This window comes from Lissotriton helveticus, chromosome 8 (genome assembly GCF_964261635.1).
Source record: "Lissotriton helveticus chromosome 8, aLisHel1.1, whole genome shotgun sequence".
NCBI lineage: Eukaryota > Metazoa > Chordata > Amphibia > Caudata > Salamandridae > Lissotriton > Lissotriton helveticus.
In genome coordinates this window covers 477,644,451-477,665,805 of record NC_136069.1, presented here as the reverse complement: position 1 = coordinate 477,665,805, position 21,355 = coordinate 477,644,451, and the positions used below count along the sequence as shown (strand labels likewise).

At 46.2% G+C, this 21,355-nt stretch overlaps 1 protein-coding gene across 1 annotated transcript in view; it reads left to right on the top strand.

The window, feature by feature from the left end:
• NAA16 (N-alpha-acetyltransferase 16, NatA auxiliary subunit) overlaps nt 1–21,355 on the top strand; it is a 587,644-nt gene that overhangs the window by 47,227 nt on the left and 519,062 nt on the right. Inside the window, exons 2-4 of the mRNA XM_078657379.1 lie at nt 486–570; nt 11,366–11,470; nt 18,713–18,870. Coding sequence (XP_078513505.1) covers nt 486–570; nt 11,366–11,470; nt 18,713–18,870 — 348 coding nt within the window. The remainder of the gene's footprint in view (nt 1–485; nt 571–11,365; nt 11,471–18,712; nt 18,871–21,355) is intronic.

Genomic DNA, 21,355 nt, shown 5'->3' with positions numbered 1-21,355 from the left:
GCTGGAAGTAATAAAATACGAAAGTAGAGCATAATTCTCTCTTCCGGTCCTGACATAGTTACATATGGACTAAGAGTAATAGTCAAAGTAAGGGCAACGTTGTCCATTGTATGGCATGATGGTCGAGAGTATCCTACTTTCTCCCTGAAAAGATCCATTGGTAATTGTACTGACCGTAAAATAAAAGTCGCCCTGGCACTGTAGAAAGTACCCGGTAATCGAAGTCTTTCTAAAGTTCTTACATGATTTTTGTGATCAACAAAGTTCATGCTCTTAATAATACGAAATACTCGACAAATCGAATTACACAAGCACTGGCCAGCTACCAATCACTGATGAACCAAAGGGTCAGCTGTTTTCCTGCATGCTGTTTCAAAATGATTTAATTTAGGCATGTACTGCTTATGTTCACTAAGAAAACAAATTCTATATTGGGAAAAGTTTACATGTACGTTAAAATGTGTATTTTCTTTTCCTCTCCACAGAAATGTTATGAACAAAAACAGTACAAAAATGGACTCAAATTCTGCAAGATGATACTCTCCAACCCCAAATTTTCTGAACATGGAGGTATAAGAATGTTTGATCATTATTGGTGATTGCTTCCTGATTGTGTTGATCCAGTGTGCTTCAATTTTCTTTTTAATACATGAACCAAAAACATGCTTTCTTGTGTTGTTAGATGCTATCCGATGTAGTTTTAACCACACTGTTCTCTAAAGGATTGTATTTGGCATACTACTGAGTTAGTAAGTAAGCCTTCACTTGTAAGCTTTGGTGTGGGGGGGTGGAGCATGCTTTGCACAGGCGAATCTTTCAGAACTGTGTAGTTCTACTTTGTGGAGAAGCCACTCTGTCTCATAAGCAATTGGTTATGTATATCTTGTATGGCTTTAAGGCGAAGAAAGAACGAGAATACTTGATTTATGTGTTTTCAACACTAAAGGGATTTCGGTCTGCATTAATAAAATACGCCAGGTAATTTGGATCGGCTTATCAGTCATCTGTTGTAGTATCCATCCCATTGGCTCTAGCTTTAAATTCTGGATTTCTAGGTGTCCCATGAGGTGCTCGTCGATTCACTCTTCTGAGCTCAGATTTCAGGTAAAATATTGAATGTATGTGTTTATTGACCTGCTTCATATGGGTAATCATTGAATATTTGCATCACTTTGAAATGATTGTGCCACAGCATACCTTTTAAAATTCTATTGAGGGGCAAGCAAAGGCAGGGTTGGATGACTTGGAGGATACAGGCGTCCTTGATGTCTCTTCTGACCCGAGGTTCGCCTCTCCCCCGCCTACTATGGAGTAGGTTGCCTCCTATATGGTGGTCCTCCGTCGGGCTGCTTAGGCCCTCAATCTTGACCTCGCCACGGTGGCCCTCAAGACCAACCTCCTCACCGAGGTACTCCAGACAGCTTCTACTTAGGAGGAGCCACTGCTTCGCTTTAGTGATGCCCTTACAGAGGTCCTCTTGGGCAATTGGTCGAGGCCGGCCACGGGGGCCCCGTGGATAAAAACGTCGCCAGATGCCACCGACCAGCACCCGGTGACCCCGCTTTCTTGACCACCCGCCCTACGCCTGAGAGCCTGGTCCTTCAGGCCTCTACGTTCCAGAGTGCCTTTCCCACGGCCCCTCCGGATAAGGACTCTAAAAGGCTGGACCAGTTTGGCAAGCAGTTGTTCTCTTCTGCCAGCTTCGGGCTGCGGTTGGTGAACACCGCCTCCTTATTGGGCTGCTACTCCCACGCGGTGTGGGACGCTGTTGCTCAGGTGTTGCCTCAGAGTCCTGAGGAGGTGCAGGCTACCCTTTCTCAGGCGATTGCTGAGGGCAAAGATGCGGCTAAGTTTGCCATCCGGTGTGGGTTAGACACCACCGACTTCCTGGGCTGGGCGATCTCTGCGACCGTGGCGTTGGGGTGCCAAGCCTGGTTGCGTTCAACCGGTATCTCGCATGATGTCCAGAGTTCGCTCGTGGACAAGCCCTTTGATGGCACCTGCCTGTTTGGTGACAAGGCTGACAGTGCACTGGAGCGCTTTAAAGACTAGCGGGCTATGGCCAAGTCCCTGGGTCTTTCTGCAAAGGACCCGGCCACTCCTGGTTTTCGTTCCTTTCGTAACCAGGGTCGAGGCGCCCAGGCGCGCCCTTCCACCAGGCCTGTGCAGAACCAGCCACAGCGAGGCCGCGGTCGTGGTTTCTGCAGGGGCTGGTTGGGGAACCAGCGTGTGGGTCCATCCACTTCCACCCCCGCTGCTTCTGCCTCTAAACCCTCCTAATCTGAGTTTCAGGGAGCACCCCACGCCAGTGGGTGGCAAGATCCGCCACCACCTCCCCCGCTGGCGCGAGATTACGTCAGACAAATGGATGCTGCAGATAATCTGCAAGGGTTGCTCCCTTCCCTTTCAGTCTCCAACCCCAGCCATGCCACCTCTGTGCCACCACATGTCTGGGGATCATTTGGCACTTCTCCAACAGGAAGTTGTGTCCCTCTTGGCCATCAAGTGTGTTTCAGGGCCAAAAGTAGGGAGTGGTTGCTATTCCTACTACTTTCTGGTCCCCAAGAAGGACAAAGGGGGTCTGCGTCCTATCTTGGACCTCAGGGGCGTGAACCGCTTCCTCTGGAAGGAAAAGTTCAAGGAGCTAACCCTGGCTCAGGTCTTGACTGCTCTCGACCCTGGAGACTGGATGGTAGCGTTGGACTTGCAGGATGCATATTTTCACATCCCCGGCCTGCCGGCCCATCAGCGTTACCTGCGGTTCACTGTTGGCCAGGAGCATTTTCAGTTTACCGTGCTCCCCTTCGGCCTTACCAGCGCCCCTCAGGTGTTTATGAAAGTGATGGCAGTGGTTGCAGCTCATCTGTGCAGGTCAGGGGTGTCAGTCTTCCCCTACCTCGACGACTGCTTGTTGAAGGCGGGCTCGCCCCGGCAGTCGTCACCCACCTTCAGGCTACGGCCGACCTCCTCCATTTGCAGGGGTTCTCCCTCAACATGCCAAAGCCGCATCGGAGTCCCTCTCAGAAGCTCCCCTTCAGCAGAGCGGTTCTGTATTCAACGCAATTTCGAGTTTATCCTCCCGAGCAGCGAGTCCGGGATATTCAGGCTATGATTCCGATCTTTCAGCCTCTATCCCGGGTTTGTCAGGCCGCCTCCATCCTGCTAGTGCGACATGCCAGATGTCATATGCGGGCTTTGCAGTGGGACCTGAAGTTCCAGTGGGCACAGTATCAGGGCAACCTGTCAGATCATGTCCAGATCTCGGTGGGCACTGCACGACAACTGCAGTGGTGGCTCACAAATCGCAATTGGGTCAATGGCAGATCCCTCTCCCTACCCCAACCCGAGCACACAGTGGTGATGGATGCGTCCCTCCTGTGATGGGGAGGCCACTTGGGAGAGGCGGAGATCAGAGGCCACTGGTCTCCGGCAGAGTCCAGGCTCCATATCAACCTTCTGGAGCTGTGGGCGATCCGACTTGCACTGAAGGCATTCCTTCCCTCTGTCTGGGGAAGTGTAGTGCAGGTGTTCACGGACAACATCACCGCCATAGGGTACTGCAACAAACAGGAGGCTTGGCGCCTCTGGACATGGCTGGAACATCAAGGCATTACCTTGGTGGTTCAACACCTGGGAGGTTCTCTGAACGCCAGGGCGGACGAACTCCGCCGCCGGTACTTGATGGATCCCAAATGGTGTCTGAACTCGGACGTGGTGCAAGGTCTCTTTCTGCAGTGGGGGGAGCCTTGGTTAGCTCTATTCGCCACCGAAGAGAACGCGCAATGTCATCAGTTCTGCTCGGTGGAATTTCCAAGTCAGTACTTCCTCGAAGACTCTTTTCGTCTCGAGTGGAGCTGCGGTCTACTGTACGCTTTTCCGCCTATACCACTTCTGCCCAGAGTGCTGAAGAAGATCAGGCGTGACCATGCCCAAGTTATTCTTGTGGCTCCGGACTGGGCTCGAAGAGTATGGTGTCCAGAGCTACTTGATCCCCCGATCCGTCTGCCTCTTCAGGAGGATCTTCTGTCGCACCAGCAGGGGACGGTCCTCCACCCGAACCGGTCAAGCCTCCACATCCATGCGTGGAGATTGAGCGGCGACAGTTGACGGCTTTCGACCTTCCTCCCGAAGTCTGTAATGTCATTCTGGCAGCCAGGCGTTCCTCCACCAAAACTGTATACGCCTGCCGATGGAAAAAATTAATGGCATGGTGCACAGCAAAGGCTGTGGATCCCCTTTCGGCCCCTCTTACTGAGGTTCTTCTGTTTCTCCTATCTTTGGCCCAGCAGGGCTCTGCTCTGGGCACTATCAATGGTTATCTTTCGGCCATCTCCGCCGTTCTACGGCTTCCAGATCAGCCTTCTTTTTAAATCCCCGGTTGTTAACCGCTTTCTCAAAGGCATTACACAGACGTTTCCTCCCGTGCCTTTCACAATGCCTCAATGGGACTTAAATCTTGTCTTGACTTTTCTGATGTGTGCGCCCTTTGAGCCCCTTCATAACTGTCCTTTACGTCTTCTTACTCTCAAGACGGCTTTCCTGGTAGCTATCACCTCTGCCAGAAGAGTGAGTGATCTCCAGGCTCTTTCTTCTAAACCTCTTTCTGTTCATCCGGACAAGGTGGTTTTAAGGACCCGTCCTTCTTTTTTGCCAAAGGTTCTCACGCCCTTCCACATCGGGCAGACCATCACTTTGCCCACCTTCTTTCCGCCTCCGCATCTTTCCAGGGAAGAGGAGAGGCTCCACCGTCTGGACCCAAAACTGGCGCTTGCTTTCTATCTGCAGCGTACACAACAGTTCCGGGTGGATGATCAGCTCTCTGTTGGCTACGTGGGCACCAAAAAAGGTCAGGCTGTGCACAAACTGACCATCTCCCGGTGGGTCGTTCTGTGCATCAAATCAGGTTACTCCTTGGCCAAGAAGGAGCCTCCTGTGGGGCTGCATTTCCATTCCCCAGGGCAACTGCAGCCACTACTGCCTTGGGACGCGGCGGTCTCTTGCTGGACATTTGTCAGGCAGCTACGTGGGCTTCGCTGTACACTTTTACAAAGCACTACTGCCTTGACAGTCAAGTCCGGAGAGATGGCTTCCCTGGCCGTTCTGTTCTCTGTGACTTCCTGGTGTTACTTTGTTCGCAAACACACCACCGGGGTTGGTATTGCTGGAGTATCTATTCTAATGTAACGAATCTATCACTAACGTGCCTCTTTCAGATGCACAAGTTACTACTTGTGTAACAATATATCTGTAAGGCATTAGTTAGTGATAGATTCCTTACCGCCCCACTCATCCTTCCCGTTCTGCAAACTGATTACTAGGGTTAAGGTTATTCCCTTTTAGGGCCCTAGTTTTGTTCACCAATGGTCAGTATCTTGCATGGCTCTGCGTTTCTGGTGCGGAAAGTCGTGTACAGAACTGACGTCAGCGCGCATGGGTGGCGCCCAAGAACTCTCCGTGACGTCATCTCTGCTCGGAGGACGCCAGTGACGGACGCGGAGCCGCAGGACGCCACCTACTGACACGCAAGGGTCCAGTCTGACGCCTGGGGATATTCTAAGGCACAACTTTCCAAACTTTTTATGTTGGTAACACACTTTTTTTATGAAAAAAGTTTGAGTGACACGGTATAACGCGCGAGCAAGACCGAACCACCCAAGGGGTTCCCAAGAGAAAGTTTTGAAAAAGTGGTGGGCAAATGGTGCATTTCCAAGCACACTTGAGAAAGCAGGAAGGTTAATAAAGCAATTGTTAATCTGGTCTAACAAAGCCAGTGACTGGCAAAACTGAGTGTAAGCAAGGTTAGGTTTGTGCAAGCAACCTGCACCACAGTTTGGAAAGATGTGCCTTAACCCCGTAATATATTAAAAAACCCAGACTTTGCCATCAATTAAGCAGAACAGATTACTGCCTGATTTCTCCTTATTGCCAATTTCTTTGTGGTAGGGTTTTAAAAAATAAAGCGCTCCTGCACAAGCACCTTGCACCATCGGTATGTCACTTTTTCGCATGGTTAAATTGATGCACTGGCGGCACAAGGGACATGTAAATAGGCCCTTAACTGTTTAATTGAGGCCCAGATTTTGTGTCTGGCTTGTGTCAACTTTTTGGCACAACCCCAATGCAAAAATCAATTCGTTAAATATTGTAATGCGCTCAAATGTACTCACGATAGACCTGCTTAACATATGCGAGGTCTTAATCTCTGATCTCACTTCCTGTAAGCTCATGAGTTGTGATGCCACTTCCTGCAATGCCGCCAGCGATGTCACAAGCTGTGATGTAACTTCATGCGATACCATGATGTCACTTGCATACTGCCACACACACAACCCCACCCACAACCCCCCACACACACCCCCCCACACCGCCCCCCACACACACACCCACACTGCCCCACACACACACAAAGCCCCCCCCACACAACCCCACATCCCCACAAAACTCCACACACACAACCCCACAAGCCGCGATCACCGAGTGAGGGATGGCTACCACCCTAGGCATGCTAAAATAATTATGCTTATCACCTGTTTTTTCTGATATGAGCCATTGCTTTTTCTGAGAGTGACTATACCAGCTACCTTGACACTGGCCTCTTCTCTGACCTCGTGAAGAAACAGCTGGTTCAGAATACAGGAGCTACATCCATCATCTTCCACCTCTAAGTCATCGATCACGTCCAGCCAGCAACATATAGTATCTGGCATTTGCTCTTCGCGTTGAAATCTGTGCACTGTGCGTTACCCCAAGACCTCTCTTGGACCCAAGATAAAATCCAGTCTTAAACATAGAATCAGCTGACCCCTTTCCCTCACAACCCTTGGATAACAACATTACTATCTGCCTCACAAGTCTGCTAATCTGCTGTTTAAATCCCTCCACTAATAATCCTCTGTCACAATCTTATTCTTATGTGACAAACCTGATGACATTTTTTCTTATGCACAATTTCTGATACCTTATCAAACACGTCTGATAGATAGAAAGGCACTTAGATTTAAATAAAAAACAAATACTTCAGCCACAGGCATGCCCTTTTAGATTGCTTAGCCACCCCAGCTCCAATCTGGTACTAACAGATTTATTTTCATTAATTGTACCCGTGCTCTAGAATTCACTTCTGGATAACGTCAAGGAGGTGGATTTTCAACTGCATGCAGAAAGAAATGAGTAGTTGCAGGGTTAGGAGGAACCGTACTTTTGGGTGTCAGTGCGGAAACTCAACATTGTGGCACAGATGAGTAAAGCCAGTGCTGTTCAATGAATTTGTTTTTAATAGGAGAGAGCTTTTCCGTTCAGTTTATCGCAGTAGGTTCCCCATGAGCCTTTTAAATAATGAACATGAAGTTCAAATATTGTTTGACGTATTGGCTACTGTCTTAGGTTATTATAAATTTTTGCTACTTGCTACTTGTTTTCGCCACGTTTAACGCATAGCTGCGAGTTGAAGTTTCAGTGAGCGTGCAGGAAATTAAAGTACACCAATAATAAATATAACCGAGAAGCCCTGGGTTCTGCCTTCTGCGTGCACGTCCTTGTATTCATGCTGTCTGGCTCCCCGTCGGAGAGGAGCCAGCAAACAGAAGATTTTGCGATTTAAAAGTGCCCCAAAATGTCCCAGCAAGGTCACACGCTCAGGGCCGTGAGCAGCACTCCCGGAGGGGGGATGGGGGGAAGTGGGGGGGCGGCAGTACTTACTGGAGCTCCTGTCCACGAGGCTCCTCTCTGCAGCTGCTCCGCCTATCGCCAGGCACGTTGCGATCACAGAGAGGGGGCTCGAGTTGCATTCCCCCAATATCGGCCGGCTTGCAGATGTCATCACGTCGAATCACGCGACACACCTACGTGTGGGTTGCGACACACTAACGTGTCGCGCCACTCAGATTGGAAAGCTGTGTTCTAAGGTAAGGAATCTATCACTAACTAACGTCTCTTACAGATATATCGTTACACAAGTAGTAACTTGTACAACGATTGGAGTCGCTATCCAGGCTTCACCATAAATGGTAGAGCAGTGCAGTGGAGAGTAGACACATTTCGCTACCTAGGCATCCGGGTCTACCGTCAGCCAAAGGACCTATTTGACGGAAACCTGGGAAGAGCTTTGATGGAAATACGATCGCAAATGCAGTTTTGGGGCACACTCCCACATACTGTGACAGGAAGGGTGGCGCTGGCCAAAATGATGGTCCTCCCCCGACTGCTGTATTATTTTGCGAATCTACCTATGTATATTCCAGCTTCCTTCTTTACTGCACTTAAGACTCGGGTTAGGGATTTCCTATGGGGCAAGGCACGGTATAGAATGAAGCTGCAAAAGCTTTATTTACCAACGGTCCAAGGGGGGTTGGCACCGCCCTGTTTAGAACACTACTGCCTCGCTGCACAATTGCAGTGGATAGCCCGGTGGTTGGCCGATAGACACTGCACAGATACGGCGACTACACGGCCCCCCTACTCTGAGTCGGATTGTTGGGCTCTTCCACCCTGGCTCGAAGGCGAAGACACCTAGACCATTGTTGCTTGCTGTTAATATACGTCCATAGTGGAAGATGAGGGGTTACCGCCAGGGCAGTTTCTCGTGCATCGCTCGCGAATAGCCACACTAACTACCAAATTGGGAGACATGACTATGGAACCGCAGGCACACCTCGTCGGGCAATATTTACATGTGATGGGCATGGCAGGCATCTCATACGCTAGTTTGCAGCGTCATTTAGAGTTTGTGCTGCGATTAATTTAGACTCCCTCTGCTAGAAATGGGACCTAGACCTGGGGCGCCCACTCACTGACAAGGAGTGGACTCCGATATTGAAAAGCCCAACACGCATACCCAGAAACATGCGGTTCATACTAATTCAGCTATATATTGTCCACAGGGCCTATCTCACACCTGCTAACATCAATAGGTATTTCAACAGAACAGTCGGGCATGCCCGAGATGTGCTGAGGTGGGAGCTGACCTAAAACATATGTTATGGAGCTGCCCCCGGATTGATGTGTACTGGAGCGAAGTTGCCCGTCTGTTGCACGTCTGCACAGGACGTGAATTGCCATTTGCTTGGCCAGTGTACTTATTACACAAATTCCTGAGACCGGCAGCTGCCAAGGTGATATCCAGGTTCCTGGATCTGGGGATAGTGGTGGCCAAGAGATTCCTCACTGAAAGGTGGAAGGCAGTAGATCCACCGCATGCACAGGTATGGCACCACTCATACTTGCTTGGGCAAAGGCGGAAAGCCTCGCCATCAGGCGTGAAGAAACGTTGGGGCTGAGACAAGTTCACATAGCAAAGCACTGGAATGGGTGTTTAACCGAGCTGCAGCAGACTACTAATGGGAACTCTGGGGGCCACATCGTCTGAGGATACATGTGTGGGCGACATACACTGGAGTGTCACGCACCTATATCCCATGTTACCATACTAGCAAGTATGTGCCAGTCATTATATTACACATCCCAACGGGGGAAACGGGAAATGTATTGGCAGGGCAATAATACACAAATTTACAAAGGGGAGCAGGGGGCTGCGGGAGGGGTCAATGTTCTTTATGGTTTCTTTTACATTTTGTTATACTTGTTAAAACTGAACGAGATCTCCCGAGAGATTTCTTCGGCTGTATTTGTGCCTATTTACATCACATAATGTGAAATGGCGACTACCACTTACATAATACAACTGTTACTGCATTTGTGGCTGTTGTTACGGCAAACTAGATAAGTCAAAGAGACTAAATTGATAATATTCCTGCTAGTATTACACGGATGATCTGTTGAACTGTTGGCAATATACCACCTGTATCTGTCAAATATGAGACTATGTTGATAATATTCCTGCTAGTATTGCACGGATGATCTTTTGAACTGTTGGCAATATACCACCTGTATCTGTCATAAATGAGACTTCGTGTATGTATGCAAATGCAGATGAAAATGCACAAACTCAATAAAAAAGATTTAGTTAAAAAAAAGAGTTCAACCAGTGATAAGCTCCAGTTTTCCCGAAGAGGAGTAAACACACTTGAACAATTTAATTTCAAAAATGTAAATTGTGCTGCCCCAGTGTGTCTAGATCTTTAGGTGCTAATTGAGTTGTATAGAACCATGCATGTTGCACACTGCCTTAGTTTATACTCCACGGAATTTGTTTTTTTGCTGAATGATCTTGCATTTTTATATTCACATTTTTTGCTTGTTACTTTGTTGTTCTCTATTTAATTCTATTTGTTTATGAAACAGCATGATAATAAAAACAAATTGGAATATACACAATACAACTGTGCTCTGAAAATGCAAACGGTACAAAAGGGGGTGGTGATGGACGGAGCATCTGAATCAATCAAACACTCACACCCAGTCAAAAGATCTGGGTTTAATCCATCACAGTTCTTTAGCCCACTCTGCCACTCCAGTTCAGACATGGCTATATGCAAATCAGTCTGACCCTGTGCCTCATGGGAACAGTCCTGCCCGAACTGCCAAGCCATGCCTTCCCTGGACCGGAAACAAGCTTCCGAGGACCGGTGTATGGCATTCCAGCCGTCTTCAGCCCGGCTTGCTTGAATCCAGTGGCAAAGTGAGCAAGGGACTCACGTCTGAGCATACCCTGCCACACTTATGGCGGCCAAAAGCGGTACAAAAGGGGGTGGTGATGGACGGAGCATCTGAATCAATCAAACACTCACACCCAGTCAAAAGATGGATTTAGGCCCAGATCCTTGTACTGGGGTGAATGTATGACATTGTTCTACATTCTGTCCATCAACTGTGTTTTTTGCAATTTTCACCCAGAGTGTGCTGGGTAGGCTCAGACGTGAGTCCCAGGCTCTCCACACCACTGGAGTCAAGCTATCCAGGCTGATGAAGGCTGGTAGCCAGAAACCGGTCCTTGGATGCTTGATTCTGGTCTGGGAAAGACATGGCTTGGTAGTTTGGACTGGACTGTTCCCATTAGGCACAGGGTCAGAGCTGATTTGCATATAGCCAGTGTCTAACCCAGGGTGGTGTGGAGTGCAAAAAAACGATGGATTTAGGCCCATATCCTTGTACTGGGGTGAATGTATGATATTGTTCTACATTCTGTCCATCAACTGTGTTTTCTGAAAATGCAAACAGTAAAATTAAATTTCATGGAAAATTAAAGTTTGCCAAGGAAATATGACAAAATTATTTAACCATTACATTCAGAAGATAACATTTTTAGCAATACACGGAGAACAGGAACATGTTTTGTTTAGCTATTTTGATATTAGGACAGCGCTTTTCCTAATGTATGACCATAACACATCTTTTTCTCCTTTCCATATTGTACCATATTGAACATACTTATTGTATAGGGTTAACTGATTTTTACCTTTCTGTGCAGAGACCTTAGCCATGAAAGGATTAACTTTGAATTGCTTGGGGAAGAAAGAAGAAGCTTATGAATTTGTTCGAAAAGGACTTCGTAATGATGTGAAGAGTCATGTTTGTATCCTTTTTAAGATTCTAAAGAATATCTTGGAAAAACTTCTTGTATCATAAGGATTTTGGTTTCTTGCCTCTACCATCAAAATATTGGCACATTAGGCAGATACCCTCACTCATCCTTGTGTGGGCCAAATCCAATTTGTCACTATAAAATGAGACTTTATTTTTGTATTGCTGCAATAACATTCTTTTGATTTGTTGAGAATTCTCTGCCCAGCAGCTAAGGAAATGTGATTTTCTTTTAAAGCTGGTATAATTTTGAATTTTGTGTACAATTCCTGTGTGCGTCACTGCTCAGAAACCATTCCTGATGCCTACATACACCTCATCAAGCGACCCAGGCCCTTTTTATAGGCCGAAGCATACAAGACTGTGCATCTGTCTGATTGCAAAAATATATTGGGAAAGTGCTGAAAGCTTACCTGGGGATGTATTTTGATTTATAGCTTTATAGCTCACATTTGCTTGCATTCTATTTGCTGGCTCATTTGTTTTAGGCTGTCCAGCATGTCTCTGATCCTCCAGTGGAGCACAGCCTTTTTACCATTTCTGACTGGCTCCTTGTGTTCTTCCACAAGTGTTCGTTTTCTGGGAATATATATTTTTTTCTCCTTGAGGGTGCGTGTGTTTTCAGATGTCTCCCTTGTATGCTAGTTTATGTACCGTATTCCTTTGAAAAGGTTCCCTACACAAGACTGGCTCTGCTTCTCTGGCAGTACAAGTTAATCAATCATGCACGCCTGTGACAGTGCTGGAGTTCAGAAGGCGAATGAGCAACAAAGAGCCCATTAAATTTTGTTTTTAGCGTGGCACACATTTTCTGTACTTCAAAGACTGGGATCAAATGTCAGGCTATTTTTTCTGACCAATTGCTATTGCCTTTTTTAAAAGGGAGGTTGGTGTTTACTTTACTTTCTATGACTGCAAAATTAGGGTTTTGTAAAGTGAACTTTGGGAAAATCTTGCTGCGTACTGAGAGCATCAGAGGGAAAGGCTGCAGTATGTACTTTGTTTTCTGGCACAAAACACAATTTAAATACCTATAAATGAACTTACAATTATTTCAGAATATATTAGCTATTAGGAAAGCACTAATTAATTAAGCACTTTTTTAAAAATTCTGAAGTGTGATGAAAAGAAAGATTTTAATACAGATAAACACTTGGTATTGTGCGAATGAAAAATACCCTGTAACCTGATTTCCACAGACTATCCTTTGTGCGCTGCATAGTTTTTTTGTTTTTTTTTTAAAACAGATTTTGTCAAGTTGCACATACCATGCAGGGCTCTGCACCCCAGAGACATCTGCAAACATGAACCATATATTGATAATGACTTTGAAATTTACATGTGACAACCCAACACTTAGTAACCGATCCCCCCAACCCCCCCCCCCCCCCAACAGATTGCACCAATTCCACATAAGCCTGTCCACCACATAATATCACAACAGGAGATGCTTGTCCCTCCGATCCTTCCCCCAACTCGCCCCCTCAGCCCAGTAGGGTGCAAGCGAATTATTCCAGCAAGCGTGCCTCTACCTCCGGTGGCTGATTCAATAATGGACCCCGGTAGTCTGCCCACCGCTTCCATATTTTATAGTGTTTGCGTGGACACCCCTAGCAATGAAAATGGGTTGTTCTAGCCCCACACAAAAATCCAGCTTGTTCCATGTGGCCATCGATGGGGCCCTAGGTGCCTTCAAAGCCCTGGCGATATCCCTCTTTGCCAGGGTAAAGCCCAGTTGTAGGAGGTGTTGTTTATAGATGTTACTCCCAACTTCCTCCAGAATGTGCAATAGGGCCAACCGCAGCGTGTGGGGGAGCTCCCATCCTAGAACCTCTGAAAGGCAAGAATACACCCCACTCCAAAAGCGACCCAGAGACGGACAGCTCCAAACCGTATGACTAAATGTGCCCCCCTCCTGATTACAGTGGAGGCACATGGAGGAGGTGATCAAACGATTAATGTGTATAATAAATAAAAATGTTGCAAGGGTACAGCCTTGTCGAACACCTCTTTTTAAATTAAAGGGCTGGGTACATTCCCCATCAGTTCCATATCTAACTACACATATCAGGTCATTATGGAGATCTCGCAAAAAAGTGACAAGAGCCGATTCAACCCCCATGGACCCCAGCTCACCCCAAAGCTTATCTCTATTAACTTTATCAAAGGCCGAGATGAGGTCCATGAAAGCTAAATGTACCGAACCCCTGCAAGCCTTTGTATATTTGGAGATCAAAAGGTATACATTAAAATTCTGCTCCACTGTGCCCTTTCTGGGCCTAAACCCATATTGCAGACAGAATATTGTTCTCATTGGCCCAGTTAGTCCTTCTCCCCATGATGGCTCTTTCTGATTTTAAATTCTATATACATTAGAGAGTTTGGCCTATAACCGGCAGGGTCAGTTCTGTCTCCTTTTTTTATAAACTGGCACTATTACTGACTGGTGGCAGGCTTCTGGTAGGGGTCAGCGTTTAGCTGCATTTATGTGAAGGGTGATGACAGGTTACCGCAGGTCCACTAGAGACTTCACCAACTCTCCTGGGACCCAGTTAGCTCTTGGTGCCTTGCCCAGCGGTAAGGATAAACTTGCATGTTTCACTTCTTCACAGTTAATTGTAAGCCTATCAGCCTTTTGACTGGACTAGGCTGAGAACTCGGGGCACTCGGTCATAAAGGGCTGATAAATGATCCACCCAGGCCTGAGCAGTCACTGTGATAGCCTGATCAGAAAGCTGATCTTCTTTAAAAAATATATATTATTTAAAACCCTCCAAAACATAGTACTGGTTTTCAGGTTGCTTGGTGTCACTAGGTCTTCCCACAATTCATTATGTAGCTGCTGCTTCCTGTCCCTGAGCGCGACTCTATAGGCGGTCCTACACATTTTGACCTCAACAAAACTGTCCCCTTTGTGAGTTTCGAGTATTCCCAATCCAACCTACTCTTCTGATCATTTTGATCTCCTTAAACAACTGCTGGCTAACGAGGTTAGGGTACCCCCTACAAACCAGTGTACCAACTTGTTTTTGACTTGCTCTTAGGATTCTGATTGGAGGTGTTTTAAGGCCAGAACCAGAACATATGGCATACACGTAAGATAATGTTGGATGGTAACATCGCAGGGGATGGAGCTCGGGGAATTTTAGAAGGTATCTGTGAGTCGTCTCTCAATCCACGTACCTCCGGATGTCTGGCATGGGAATTCAATGGCGATTTGCCCACTTCCCTCCCAGCTGGGGCTCTCTTGGATAATACCTGAGGGGCCATTGTTGTAAACAAATGATGACTGGAGTCATGGGTACTGCTACTTGACAGGCCTAGACCCCCGCCCCAGGCATATCCGGTATATGAGGTAGATGTACATTAGTACCCTCCTTCCAAGTCACTGTAGAGTGATTCCTAGGGCCTAAGAGGGGGATTGCTGGGGAGGGGGTATCCGGTCAGTACATAGTCCTCCTTCCATCTGCTCTTGTAGGGTCCCCACTGTTTTTCCTAAGGTTCCCACCATTTCCTCCAGGTTAATGATTCTTGTATTGAGGGCATATCGTCTGGAGGAATTCCTATGTCATTCTAATCTCTGGTTGTGCTGTAAAAAAAACCTTTTGACCCCACTGGTGTTTTTACTGCCTGTTAATCCCCTTTTACTTTTCATCCTCGCCCCACTTCCTTCTCCACTACCTCTAGTTATTTTCCGAGTTACACTGCAACCTTGCAAGTTGGGGTGATAGGTTTCATCTGAACCTTATTGAGGCCAGGAAATGTGTGAATATAGTTTGTCCTAACAGGGCATTGTAGGGCCTTTAGAAATATGATCCTCTACTAATGTTGGTAAGTCTGTCGTCTGTTAGGTTTGAGTGCGTTGCTCTTCCACATTAGACATTTCTTTTGTGAGCTCACCCACTGTGTTATTTAAGAAGGACAGGATTGTATTATTTGTTCTAGGTCATTTGTCCATCACATTGTGCTTCCACTTTTCTCGTCCCTATTATTTCAGGCTATAAATGCCTCCAGAATATAACACCGGGGCAAGGTGATTCACACAGTAATAGGTGACCAGGAGCGAAAACAGTTCTTCCGTGACTCATTTCAAGGAGGGCAACCCACCTGGTGAAGATCTCCAAACATATATGACTGGATTCAATGTATCCTTGTTTATAGGAGTGAGGGAAACTCAATACCAATACAAACCTCCTCAAATGCGAGTAGATGCCATTCAAATATATAAGGACCATCTATGAGAATAGTACCTATACGTAAACAACAATAAAACTTTTTTTTTTTAAAAGCAGACTAATCCCGTAATGTGGTTGTCTGCACCTGGCGCAGGGAGACTAAGGCTTGAAGTCCTCCAAAAACCAGATATGCAGGATTGCCCCAAAGCGGTCGTCTAATGCACGATTGCAAGGTCCCTCGATCCGCAAACAGGTGTTTATTCAGCGCCTTGGGCCTTGCGCTGGTAGGCAGAAGGTGCGTCCCATTGCAGTATTCCAAATAAACAAGCTGGCTTGCAAAGCCTTGGCTAACGATCATCCAGGCTATTAACAAGGGGTCCCATCTCCACTGCTCAATGGATTGAAAAGTCTTGACACAGGGTGAAATCAATGACCACTGTGGTAGGGCGTGGTGAGCAGACTAGATCAAACAGCCAACTTGCATACTGCTCACCAGGCCTCCCACTCGGATGACCACAGGTGACCTAGTACACCTGACTCAAGCATGCCCTGCATGCAGGAGGAAAGTGCAAAACTCTTCAGTGGCCCCAAATAGTATAAGGAACTTTCACTGCTCTTGCAAATCCCCCCCACAGTGAGCCATGGTGGGGATGGCCCTGCCCTGTCTCTTCCTGGCACTGACTGGCGCAGGATGGGCCCCCCACTCCCTTGGCCCGAGCTGTCATGGCGCTTTATTGCACTAGATGATGACCAAGTCTTCGGCAGGTGTGCATGCTCTCGAGGGCTACCTCCAGAGCCCCAGTGATTCATGGGACACAAAGTCCCGCAGCGAGTTTCTCCCTAGAGCAAAACTCGATTAGCTAAAGGTAGTGATGGCAGAAGGCTTACCCCCGGAGTGATAGGTAGATAGCGACTAATATACAGCATAACACAGTATTGTCAATTCTGTGTCTCTTCTAGAGACTAGTGGCAAACTTTAGTGGGCAGTATGGAATGAAACCCTCAAAACACAACTTTTTACAGTTCACACCATGTATATGCTTCTTTCCACGTATGCCCACTTTAATCCACCTCTTCCCTTACCTCCACCCTGCTGGCATCAATGTGGCCCTCGGGCACACCTCAGACCACACTTTCTGATGCCTGGACTCATTTTCCACATTTCTTTCTCAAGCTCTCGTTGTTAGAGATTGGTCCTCATTCTAACTCCGTGTGGTCTCTCCTACTTATGCAGCTGTGCCTGATGCTTGCGTATTCAACCTTCCTTCCAACCAGTTCACGGTTATTTTCCTAAAGGGGAACGAGGGTTGAGGAGAGAGTGCTGATCCCATTGTCCTGCATCTTAATTTATCTTCGTTGGAACCTTACTGACCACTAACTACACCACTCCATATCACGCCTTGCCTCTGCATGCTCTCTTCTTCCTCTCAAGACATGCAGGACCTTCCGTTCTTTGGATAGAGAGACCTGACACTCTACTGAGCTTTCCCGTTCTCCTTTTCCCGCTCAAATGGCTGCCACTCTTACTGCCTTTTCACAGTCTCTGTTGACATGGATATCGTTCTCTCAACTGTGATAGGGTCTTACGGACACTAACTAAACCAACTTTCATATCTTTTGTTTTTTTATACTACATTATTTGGCTGATAATGAAAAGAGCACCTTTGGGATAAACAACAAGATTAAGAACGTGTATATGTGGGACTATCGTAATAATTTTCAATTCTTTTATCTCCGTGTATGCCCACCTTCCCAGTTGAGCTACCCTACCCCAACAACATCTAAGGCAGGTGTGACTAGTGCAGTCATGCCTTATGACAGAAATTTGAAATGAGATCATTATGTTCTACTTTGTATATTATAGTCTCTCTCTTTTGGCCCGTTAATGATTTTAAATGCTGCTGCAATGAGTGCCATTGGTGATATTGGTGAATATGTTGAACTTTTCCTGTGGCAACATTCTTCAAGAGCCATCAAAGCATCTGATTCTTTTTATGAATTCTCCCATTCTAAACATCAGCAGAAGAATAGAAATGCTCCACATGTTTTACATTGTATATAGATACATAATAGGTTGTCCTTGGAACTAGTTGTCTGAAATAATGTAAACTTGTGTGTTCTATTTGTAATTGTGAAACACTTCTTTATTGGAGATATGGTGTGAAAAGCACATTGAATTTTAATTTAGCATTCTCTATTGCTCGTGCCTCCAATCAGTCGATCGTGAACTACTAGTAGCTCGCAGACACCATCAGAGTAGCTTGCAGCCTTGAGTTCATTTTTAAATAAGCACAAGGCCACGCTTTCTGTTTTAAGAAAAGTCTATTTATTTTACATTCTTATCATTAGGCAGCAGATCGAAGAGCCTGATAATGAGCAGTGCTTAGCCAGATTTATGACCCAGGCTTGGGCACAGAGGTGAAGAACTGAAGCACTGAGGTATTTAACTCTTAAATAAAAGTCCTTGTCAACCAATATTGGAGCATGAAAACAAAATATTTCTGAATGTTTTTAAATAGGAGAAAATTAAAATGAAAAGTTACCTTAATCATTAAGTTAATTATTCATTTTAAGTGTCTTCCTTTTCAAAGTGTTGCATTTACAAACTGCAAGTCTATTGCTCCCATTGGCCAGTAGGCACTGTACCATATTTCTAACTGAAAAAAGGTGGATCCTGTGCCACAAGTACAGACGACCCAGGCTCTGTCACCCATGCATATGTATCACATTCGGAAGTACACATGTTCATACATCCCCCCCCAAAGATCATTCTCTCCCTGACACACATGGCAGCCCTGTCATAGTGTTCTTACTCAAAGTATTTTGTTCAAACCATAGTATCTTGCGCTGTGTACAGAGGCTTAAAGTCAGTGAAGCTGGGCGGGAGTGGGGGGTGGACTGGTAACAATGTCTAAGTTGCTTAGCCATCAGTAGCTCACGATGATTTTCATTGATCTGAAGAAGGTCTCACTACAGAAAAGTTGGAGACCCCTGCTCCATGGTAATGTGTTTATTTGTGTACCCCTAAATTGGCAACATGTTTCCTTAACTTGCAATAGGTTGGCATGTTTATGGTCTTTTGCAGCGCTCCGATAAGAAATATGATGAAGCAATCAAGTGTTACAGAAATGCCCTTAAATTAGATAAAGACAATCTTCAGATTCTGCGAGATCTATCCTTGCTGCAAATCCAAATGCGAGATCTTGAGGGATACCGAGTAAGTACACTTACTGTCGTTGTGGGAACCTGGGTGCTGTGTTAGCTGAACTCACAAACACCCATGGCGTAAAAATCTTTTGATCTAGTTTCCACAAGTTTACTTGTAAATTATTCACTAAAATGGGTTCTCATGGTTTGTTCGTCCTGTGCTGTATTACCACAGATTACAAAAATGGCATTCCTAAACAATTTATTTGTTTTCTTTGTGGTGTGGGTTATTGCTCATCACTGCAACGAGAGAGCTAAACCTCCCAAGTTCTTAGTTGGTGTCCACAAACTGGAGGCTAAGCTGTGCAAACAATAACAAATGGCATGTGAAAATATACACTTCCAGATACTATAAAAAATTATCGGATAGATTAATTTATTTGGTGTTTTTATGAAGCTCCTCTCTACTGAAATCAAATGTCTGTACACTTTACAAGTAGAACAATGTGTTGAAGACTGTACTTCTTCCACTGATCAGTGAAATCATGTGTGCAGGAAAGTCTACCCATGTCTGTGTCATAATACCTGACCCAGGGACCCCACCCTTTATGGAACGTCTTGGGGCATCCTCTTGCGATATGGATCATCCTTTCAGCCACCATATAGGAGCCCATTCCTACTCTCCATTCCCTGAGGGTGGTTGGCTCCCCAGTGCTGGCCATATTTCGCTTTGCCAACTAGGCCTAGATTACTAAAGAGAAGTTTACTTCTGGGTACGTCTACTTACTTGGGTATTCCCAGTAGGATGAATTTGGGGTCTATTGGCATGCTTGTGCCCAATAGTTTACTAAGTTCCTCAACTACAGTGATCCAATATGAGCTTATCACGGAGCAGGACCACATCATGTGCTTAAATGACTCAATCTTGTTTCCACATTTTAGACAGTTCGGTGTCTCAGCCCTACCAAATCTGTGTAGACTGGCCCTGTCATAGTATACCCTGTGTAGACCTTAAACTGGATACTTGATTGCCACCTCCTTTGTGTGCTTCAGGGCTGCCTCCCAATCTGTGCTGTCTAATTTGCCCACCTCGCCCTTCCATGTCCCCTTTAATTTCATTGAGGCATCTGGGACGTTATTTAGGATAGTCCTGTACGTCCATGAGATCGCCTTCCCAGCTATCTCATCTTGGAGGAGCCTTCTTTCCAGTGGTACATACTCTGGAAGGTCATCTACTACTACTACTACTACTACCTTCTCTGCCTGCCAGGTATGTTGTAATTGTAAATATTTAAAATATTGGATTTTATGTAACGAATACTTCTGTTGTAGGAAACTTAAGGGGATCAGTACACCCTCCTCTGAGTTTACCCATCTTGGAGATTCCGATTGTATCCCACTGCTCAAAACCCTGCAACTTCTTAAATTCCTTCAAATGTGACCTCATCCATAGGGGTGTCTCCCGGGTCAACCTCTTGTCCCACTTTGTTATCCTCTCCACCACTTTCCATGCGTTGATGGTCACCTGGGTTGCTCTCAGTAGGTTCTTCAACCATTTCCCTCATATAAGTAATGCAGGTATGAATGGGTCTGGAAGTAGGTCCTCTCCAGCACATATTTTGGGTGATCTCCGGGCATATACCCCTAGTCGTTAACACCTATTAAGTGTGCTGCCAAATAGTATGTCTGGATGCTGGGAAGGGAAATGCCCCCATTATCTTGAATCCTCTGCAATGTTTCTAGTGCCACTTAATGGTGACCCCCATTCCATAACCGCGTTCGGACTGCATTGTCTATTCTGGCAAACACGTTTTCTGGGCTCGCATGGTAGGTGTTTTGGAACATGTACAGGAGTTTCAGGAGTATAAACATTTTATACATAGTCGCCCGCCCTAGCAGTGTCCTCCACCTTTTAACGTCCTCGTGGAAATCTGCAATTACCCTCCGAATATTATGGTCTAGGCTAGCTTCTTTTTTGGAGGTCACGTAGACACCCAGATAGTTAAATCCTTGCTTGTCTGTTCTCGACAGCCCAGGAGAGTCTCTATCGGTAAAGGGGCCTCCCGCCTGGTAGAGGCTTGTCTTGTCCCTATTGATGTGGTGCATGATGCATGAGGGCCATAGTTTTCAAATATCTGGAAGATAACAGGTAATGTCTGTCGGCTTGGTGACATATAGAAGGATATCATCGGCGTACAATGACATCCGTTCGTCACTCGATTCCGCCATCCCCCCCCACTCCTCCCAGTTCTAAATCCAGCTATGTCCAGTTGTGCTCTAATTATGCGGGCTAGGGGTTTCAGCACAAGAGAAAATAAAAGGGGCAATAAGGGGTTCCTCTGTCTCGTGCCCCTCTCAGTGGGGGAATCAGTGATAGCCCACCATTTACTCTAGCAACCAGGTTTTTATAACGATCGATCCAGGCAATACATTTGGGATTAATCCCGAACTTCACCAAGACCTGTTTTAGGAAGGGCAAATGCCTTTTCGGTATCTAACGACCGGATTATGTGAAGATCTTTCCTGTTTTGGACCACCTCGAGCCAGTTTTTAGA